Genomic DNA, 9,228 nt, shown 5'->3' with positions numbered 1-9,228 from the left:
TCATCTCCTGTACACAACATCTTACATTCATTCGCCATCCTTCATTCTTCCTCCTCCATTCAATTAGAGAGCACAACACAAAAAAGAGAAAGCACACACATGAAATCAGGGCAACATTTTTCCTAAAGTAATAATATCATGAATTTACAAACACTTACATAGAACAAATTTCTTCTAAAGAATGGAAAAATTTTACACACCTCCCTACCACTAGAACCCTAAACCCTAAGGTTAGGGGAAGAAGAAACCAAAGACCCACCTTACTACCACTAGCAGTGGCTACAAAAACAAAAGCATCACCTTCCTATCACAAGCACCAAAGACGACCTGAGCAAGGGTAAACAACGAAATTCTGCCAACGTTTGAGTGCGACAATGTTCGAAATCAATGTGGGGGAATTCTGGAGTGTGATGGGGATACTAATAGTGAAGAAAGAAGACAAAGTTCAATGTGAGAAGAGAGAAGATATAAGAAAATGAATAGAGAATATGGGTGAGGGTTATAGGTTCTCTTGAAAAGAGAAGATGAAGCTCGACGTGGGAATAAAAAAAAGTATAACTATTAGATCGGTTCTTTCTATTCCATACTATATGTTTTCTTTTTATTCAAAGTTTGTTAAATGATTTATGCTTAACGTTGGATAAACTTATCACTCATCTTACATCATTGGCTTGAGATTCGGTTGGGAACTAGTCTCAAGTTATGGTCCAATTAGTTTTCTTATATGCTTCTAGATGCTAGGAATGGATCTAGGGTTACACTTGGAGATAAAGTCTTAATCTTATTGTAGGTGATCCTTTCAAACAGTCACTAAGGAATCATATTGAAGGATGATAATTCTAGGCTCTAGGTGTCAGAAATGGACCTAGAGTTACACCTAAGAGAACTCCCAGGACTTGATCATTAACAACACAATATTTAATTATAGATTTGATACAAGAGATGGTAAAGTGAAGTCAAACTCAAAAACAGTTTTATCATCTGAAAGTCACTCACTTAGCATCCAAACTGTTTCCAATCCATTTCACACTTATTTCACTAATAAAATATGTTTTCTACACGCCAAAATCTTTGTTACTTTACATTAAACGATCAAATAGTCAGAACATTGTATTTTCTACCAAATTCTTATGGATACGACATTTGTTATACTACTAACTACTAGTATATTTCCTGGTATAATTGGGTTGCATTACAAACCCAACAATCTCCTTGTTAACCTCCCCTAAGATTAGAAACTCTCTATTGAAATAACAAGAACAACTCTCAAAGTAAGATGGTACAATCAAAGCGCACAGGATAAAACTTCACTTTGTGAAGAATATTACAAGGTTTATCACACAATCCAATTTTATCACACAATTGGGTATCCTTTTTTAATCATTCAATCTTTTCTTATTCAGCTTCGCATCCTTTAGATAGATGTTGAAGAGATAGCCATCGAGGATATTTGAACTTTCGTAATTTCAATAGAATCTTAATGATTTCTCTTTATAAGGAATGCCTTGATAATTTCTTCAATGCAATTCTTAAGTGTCATTCTTCAATTATTCAAATATCTTTTCACTAAGAGTATTTTTTTTTCCATTCTTGATTAAGCACAAGCTTGATTTGAATTTGAATATTTATCTTCTCTTCAACGCTGAAAATATTCTTGTTAAAAGAAACTTTGTGGAACACCATTCTAAAATGTCTCGTTACAATCATAATAATTTCTATTTGAAATCAATATCAATTTGATGAGTTAAATAGATTATTTCCATATTCAAATATAATTTGATTGTTTGATTCAAAAAATTCTTCTTTCACAAGACTTAACATTCTTAATCCTTTTAAATAAAATTTTGATTTCAAATAATACAATAAAAATATTCTTTCAAATATTCTTTCAATAATTATATAAAAAAGAAACAACTTAGCAAAAGTGATCAAGGTCATTTAAGTTCGTTTGATGTGTGTTGTAATATAGTGTTTTCATTCATCTTAGGCTTTGACTTGTCTTGTCAACGCACTTGTGTAGTCAATTGATTTTAGGCTTTTGGTATTTGAGTAGTCTACTCAATATTATGAATTTCGTACATTAGTCTATAATGACATCCTTTATAATGACACATATGGTACATCTACTTATCTAGTACATGTTGTTAAGCTTCCAACTTATAGAATCACAATTAAACTTATCACAATTGTTAAAAATCATTCATATATCACTTATATTTTTTTCTTATCTGTTCTAAACCTCGTTTTGTCTAATCAATAACTTTTGTCATCTAATAATATTTTGTTAACATCAAAAGTCTTTCATATTGAAGATACATCTTATTCCAACAAATTCATTTTTCTCTTAATTTAACTTAACTTCAATTTCTTTTTTAACATAACATAATTGTTAAAATATGTTAAATATTCTATTAATAAATATTAGGTAATCAAATATTGTGTTGCTATAATTTAGACATTATTATATTTTGTACAAATTTGTGCAATTGTCATTACTTTAATAGATAAGGAATTATAAGACCCTTTTATATATATATATATATATATGAATCTATTCTTTGAAATAATACATCAGTATTATTTCTTTAAACATTTTCACAATAATTGCTTAGAAACTGAGTTCCATAAATCTTAAAATCTACTTTGAAAATTGTGAGACATTACTTTTGAATAGATGTTGTTCCATGAACATGAAGATATAGTCTTAAGATATTACTTGACATAGTATCTAACGCTTCTTGTATCTTGCACTTATATATGGCTAATCTAATCTTCAATAACACTCATACAGCGATTTAAGCATGTGTCTATTCGTATTTTGAACTTATATAAACTTAACGATTGCATCTAACTAGGCATGTTTGTTAATTGCGTATGTTAAAGAAACTGTCTGATTCATATTCATACTTGAGTCTAATCTTCAATAAATCATCTTTACCTTAACAAGGTTTTAGCGTGACTTTGAGACTATTACATGATCTTAAAGCATTTTGTATAAATGCTCACTCCATTTATTTTTTATCATTTCATTCTCTTTTTTGTCTATCAAAAATATCTCCCCAATAATCATTTGCATTATTAACTTCAAACTTATTACTTGTAAAATACAAGTTTAAATAAAAAGGAAAAGCTGATGAATTTTGAAAAGCAAGACACATTCCTACAACTAAATGAGGCTGTAAAGATTGTGCCGTGAAATACAATACTTTTTCCTTTTTGACACTTCCATTTGTCTGGAAGGAATCCGCTATGAAAACATTAAATTAGTCTAGACTACTCGTTAAAGAATACAGAGTAAAAAAGAAAAATATTAATGAAAAAATTGTTGTTAATATACCCTACTTCCAATAATTTTATATCAACTAACTTACATAATTCTCATGTCGTGACAATTTTCTTATAATGTCGTGTAATTCATACATCACAGTTTCTCCACAGTTTATCTTTTAATGCAGTAGGACTTTATTGCTTATGATTACTTTGATGGTAGGACCTACATGGAACAAAAATCGAAAGTCATCGCCGTAAATTGTGTAAGTGTGAACATAAAAAAAATAAAAAAAACCTTAAAAATTACAATAGTGCAAGCTTTGATATACCATAGTTTTTCATTAGAAGCTATACTCAGATTTTGGGGCAAAGGAGTTAGAACATAAGACCTTATAATACTATTCTGATGTTGCAGTATCTGCAACCATGAACCTTTTAGGCTTATAGTGAAATATACAAAACAGTAAAAAGTGAAAAACCTGTGGATTGAATCTACTGAAAGGAAAGTCCTCGAGATTCTGAGCCTGGTGACCCTTCACTACTTTGTGAATCCCCTCTCCATGCATCCTGCACTTGAGATGCAAACTGCAAGTTCCACAGAACATCCTCTATAGAGGGCCTATCTTCTGGCTCTTTAACCATACACCTCACACATATCTCCATCATTGTCTTCAATGATTGATCCAAGCATGCCTTGCGAATTGCTGTATCAACCACACTCCTCCTACCCTCTTCGTCTGCTCCTAAGCTTGCTTGCAACTGCCTCATCATGCAATTAAAACAAGCATATCATAGTAGAATTCTAGATGCTTTTTATTCAATGTGGATTATGAAAAAGAAAGCAGATAAAAGAAAATGAATCAGTGTCCCTGTATTTACCAGATCTCTAAAAGCGTCTGCATCATTTGCTGTCTTTATTTGCCTTCCTAGAATGAGTTCGAGTAGTATCACTCCAAGGTCGTATATATCAGACTTATCTTCATGCTTTACACTACAAAACAGCACAAATCATTAAAAACCTCTCTTTCTTACTTACATATACATACAAGTTTGTGTAACAGCATAAGTGAGATGTCAAAGTTCATAATGATGTCTAACATGACCTTATTTGGAAATAGGATCAAAAGTATTTTCTCTACACTGAGACATGTCAAATTATCTCATATGGTATACAAAATTATTGTATAAGTTCTGTTTTTCTAACATGTTACACAACCTGATTAACTTTCTATCATCACCTTTTATTGTTGCTAGAGTGTTTCAATCCACTTGAAGAATTTCCATGTCGAACCTGGAAGGATAAAATTAAGGTGAATAAGTACAGGATTTTTTTCATCAAGATGAAACTTAGTAATGATTTTTTCCTCCTCACTAAAAAACTGTAAAATGTCAATATTGTTTTCTTCTTACCTTCCCCATGTTAGATAACAAAGGCAGATGATAACTGCTGATTTTCGCAACAAGATTCTGATCCATCAAAACATCTTCTATCTTGAGATCGTTGGAATATACACCAGGGACTATCCCTGTATGCAAAAACTGGATTCCCTTTGCCACTCCAATTGCAGCTCCAATGCGTTGGGTCCAACTCAAGCATTTTCTAACATTTTCATCTGCCAAAATTATGAGGCATCAATACCACATTTCTGAAGAGGATGGAGAATAACAAAAAAGACATTACTGTCATGATCATGCAAAATGTTTGAGTGTCAATTACCACAGATCCAATCCCTGAGCGTGCCATTTGGTACATATTCAAAGACAAGAAATACTTTGTTGACACTCGAATCATCCAGAGAACATTCAAAGCAGTGTCCAATAGCGCTGACTAAATGACGATGCCTGAGTTTTGATATCAGCTCTATGTGGTTCACAAAGTTTTGAGTGCTGTATTTCTTTGTCATTTCTACACATCGAATAGCAACAACCGAACCATTCTTCAGCTGACCTCTGTACATCTAAGACATCAAAATACACCATTTCAAAATGAAACACTCATCACATAAATGCTTAGAGAGTTTCAGCTTAATTATAACTGACAACTTGATGCTACATAGTTAAGTGAATCATGACTGCATAGTCAAATTATGTTTGTGATGCTGTCTAGTGTACAACAGCCAATGAAAGGAGGTTAAACCACTGATTTCGTATGAATATAGTTCAAAGGAAAATTTCCTATATATGCAAAAATAATTTGAGACATTGTAGCATACCTTCCCATAAGAATCTTCACCCATTAAAGAAGCTGTGTCAAAGTAGTTTGTAGCTGCCTCAATCTCTTCCAATGAGAAACTTCGATAACTTGGCAGGCCAACTGCTCCCAACTTCTTTGTTTGAGATATATACCCTTTAAGTACAGAAAAAAAAGACATGTTTATCAATTTATCCTTAATATGGAATACAGAAAACTGTATATTCTTTCATGTCACACTCTCAAGAAATATTTTCCAATTAGTAAGTCGACATCACTGATAAAGAACTATTGTTTTTACTTGTTTGGCTGCAAATAAACATATGTTTCTTTTATTGAATTTAAACATGTATAAAGTCCTTGTTTCTATTATTTAAAAGTGGGAAACAGTTATCATCTTTATTTACCAACATATGTTAATACTAGATTTTAATATATAAAACCATTTTTGTCAATCAAGGTACAGGGCTGCTTTAGCAGGAAATCTGTTTTTCATCCTATTCAGTAAAAAATGTTGTTCTTTTCTTTCTTTCCCATTTCTGTTATTGATTCCTAACAACTGGTGCCTCGTTTTTAGCACTATTTTTGTTCAGCTGGGTAGTGGAATATATGCAAAAAGCAGCTGATGTTGGAACAGACCTTGTTGGGAAAGTAGAACAGGGACTACCTGAAGATGACTCAAGATAGAGTGCAAACATATAAGGAAAAAGATCCTACTAATTTTCCTCTAAATAACAGTTTAGGTATGTATATGGGTACACTAATTTAACTTCTTGTTTTAGGAACCTTAGTTTTTTTTTTATAAGATTGTTTGAGTGATCATCTAACTTCAGTATTTAATTTTTCTCAGACATCAAGAGAATCTTATTGTTATTAGTGATAAAAATGGCTACACATTAGACTAGCACATATCTGAGAACTTTGTAAATTTTCTGCATATGGATGAAAAATGTATAAAATGGAAAAGGTGGTTTGATCATGCACACAACACTGTGTGTGTGTGTGTGTGTGTGTGTGAGAGAGAGAGAGAGAGAGATTTACTTGCATCAGAAAGCAACTTAGAAGTGTAACCAGAAGCAGCATTTTCTGATATTAATCTTGTTGGCGGGTTCTTCATTTTGATTCTAGCATTTCCTCTTCTAACAATAAAGAAAATTAGCAAAACAAGTGCTACTCCTCCAAGAGTACCACCTACTATGCCTAGGGAAAGAACTACCTTAGATACTTGTCTGTGCTTCTTTCTCTCAGGTAATATTCCCACAGCTAGGGCCTCAGTGTGGCAAAAAGGCTGCGGCTGCTGATTTTGATTCGCACTGTCTAGACAATTTCTAGCATACAGGAAAGTGCTATCACTGGAATTTGACACTAAACATTTAGGTAAGCTCCCAGTCAAAAGATTTGAGGATAAATCCACTACATCAAGCTCTGAATTACAAGACAGATTCTCAAAAAGCATCCCAGTTAATTTGTTACCAGAAATATTCAGATAGGTAATAGAAGGAAGTGACAACAATCCTGGTTGAAATGGCCCCACAAATGCATTTGATGATATATCCAAACGTTTAAGCTGATAGTATGAGCTCAATTCAGCAGGAATACCATCCCTGAACCTATTGTTTCTTAGCACTAATGTAACCAACTTGTTACCAAGTTGAGGAAACTGAGGTCCAAAGGCATTGTCATCCAACTCAAGCACTTGAAGATTCTTCAAACGACTAAAATCAGGCAGCACCCCATACAAGTGATTATGAGAAAGTGAAAGAGCTCTCAGATTCTCCACATTGCCAAGAGAATTCGGAAGAGATCCATTGAACAAATTATTCTTGAAACTTAGCACAGTTAAGGCCGGAAGTGAATCAAGCCAAGGAGGAAATGTTTCAGCAAGCATGTTGTTGTCAAAAATGAGTGTTTGGAGATTTTTCAGTGAAGAAAGTTCCTGAGGAATGGAACCATAGAGAAAATTGGAACTCATGTTGAGTATTTCCAGGGATGACAAACGAGCTATCTTACCAGGCAAAGGACCCCAAATACCCAGAGAAACCAATGTGAGAACTTTCAAACTGGGAAGCCTTACCAGTGTTGTGACAAAGGAATTTATTGAGAAATTTCTAGGGAGAGGCGAATCTCTTCTTTCACCTATTATGTGAAGCTGTGTTATGGTGTCTTCATAGCACACTACAGAGAGGGAAGAGTTTGAATCTGTGTTACAAAAATCTGTGTCCTTGTTCCAGTTGCTCAAAGCAGCAGGAAAGTTCAATAGCTGCTGAATTCTGAGAAGAGTCTGAGAGTGAGAGGACTGTAATTGCTCTGAGTAACAGATAGAAAGTACAAAAGTAACTAACACCAAAAGCACTGAGGGATGTTGTATATTTGCCATTAGACACAAGTCATGCAGTGAATGAGAGAGTTTTGGTTATATTCTCAAAAGGATTCAAATTCTCTCAAAATTGAAGCTTTGGGGGTACATGCATAAACCCTGCAATTACAAGAAAACGTGTTAATATAAATAGACAAAAACAAAAATGCAAGAATCTACTGAATCAAAATAATCAAATTTTACCATGTATTGAATGCATGAACTCTAAGTTTCAAGTAAATCCAAAGGCAAATTCTCAAAGAAAATCATTGTTTCACGCAAACTCAAAAAGTATAACCACCTGAGAAAAGTTTAGACATAATTCAACATGCAGAAAAAGCTTCACCTGCTGTAGAACACAGCACACATCAACGAGTTCTAACCAAAACCAAAATACTCAGAGAGAGAGAGAGAGAGAGAGGGAGGGAGGAAAGAAAAGTTGGGAAGAGATGAGAAAACAAAAATTTGTATGCCTTCAGAACTTGCAGAGGCCACCCAATTGAAAAAAATCCAAAACTTTTTCAACCATACAATTCAGGAGTAAATCTCCAAATACAAGTAAAGCCTGGAAACTGGAAACCATTTCTTCTCTTCCGAGAGCAGGACAACGCTGTAGTGACAAGAACTGATAAATGAAAACAAATGAAAAAGACCAAAACTCACTGCTCTCTGACAAGGTGACATTTCATGGTTATCGATCATAATAAATGAACTGACAATTTCTTGGTTTTGGTCGAAAGAAAAAGGTTTTTTCTTTTTTCTTTCTTTGTGTGGCGGAAGCAAAAGAAAGATTCTTGTAAATGAGGGAAGCCTTTATTCTTAACTGTGATATGATTCTTTAACCTTTTAAGGCTTTAACTTGAGCATGTGGACTCCAGCAGATTTCCTTGAAGGAGCTAGTTTTTGTACTTTTCCCATCATTATGAGTGGGAAATTGGCTGAAGAAGGAGCCTTTAGTTTTGGCTCAGAGTTCAGTAACGTAAGGTGTTACTTTCAGGGAGAGATGAGCCTTTGTTTTCTCTCTCCAACTTTATGACATGGTCCCCCCTTATTTATTTCTGCTGTTGCTTTTGCCTTTTGGGTTCTTCTTCTCTCTCTCTCACACCAACCTACCTTCATTTATGTGTCTATGGTTGGAACTTGGATCTTAAACCTTCAAAGCAAGAGTCTCATCTGAAAAGTTGGCAAATCTATGTCAGCAAAGGATGCAAGATCTTCAAGGAAAAGGAAGGAACGTGCATGATCAAAACCAATGTCACCTAAAGAGTTTCTGATGCGTGATTAGATCATGTGATTGCTATTTCTTAACAAACTTTAGTGTTCAGAATATCTTGTATCAAGATACGCTAACTCTCTTTTGCTACATAAAAAAGATGGCTTGGCATGATAAAATATATTACAGATCTAATAA

At 33.7% G+C, this 9,228-nt stretch overlaps 1 protein-coding gene across 6 annotated transcripts; it reads right to left on the bottom strand.

Moving 5' to 3' along the window:
• Nucleotides 1-3,193: 3,193 nt before the first annotated feature.
• LOC124820118 (putative inactive leucine-rich repeat receptor-like protein kinase At3g03770) lies at nt 3,194-8,803 on the bottom strand. Of its 6 annotated transcripts, XM_047291758.2 has the most exons (9): nt 8,022-8,474; nt 6,503-7,937; nt 5,484-5,617; nt 4,988-5,228; nt 4,681-4,883; nt 4,509-4,561; nt 4,150-4,261; nt 3,750-4,029; nt 3,194-3,493 (listed from the first exon to the last, which is right to left on the bottom strand). In XM_047291758.2, exons 2-8 carry the CDS (start codon nt 7,836-7,838, stop codon nt 3,763-3,765), a joined length of 2,346 nt encoding a protein of 781 aa, XP_047147714.2. In that variant the 5' UTR covers nt 7,839-7,937; nt 8,022-8,474; the 3' UTR covers nt 3,194-3,493; nt 3,750-3,762. The 6 variants fall into 6 exon arrangements, with proteins under 6 accessions (XP_047147714.2, XP_087972903.1, XP_087972901.1 ...); XM_088116777.1 differs by lacking the exons at nt 3,194-3,493; nt 8,022-8,474 and adding an exon at nt 8,661-8,803 and having other exon boundaries at nt 3,574-4,029; XM_088116775.1 differs by lacking the exons at nt 3,194-3,493; nt 8,022-8,474 and adding an exon at nt 8,481-8,635 and having other exon boundaries at nt 3,574-4,029.
• Between the last annotated feature and the right edge of the window lie 425 nt (nt 8,804-9,228).

The sequence above is a fragment of the Vigna umbellata genome, chromosome 5, assembly GCF_029865625.1.
Source record: "Vigna umbellata cultivar VRB3 chromosome 5, Vumbellata_1.0, whole genome shotgun sequence".
In the NCBI taxonomy this organism is placed as follows: Eukaryota; Viridiplantae; Streptophyta; class Magnoliopsida; order Fabales; family Fabaceae; genus Vigna; species Vigna umbellata.
Note: the sequence above shows the minus strand (reverse complement) of the source record. Positions and strands in the feature narration are given on the sequence as shown.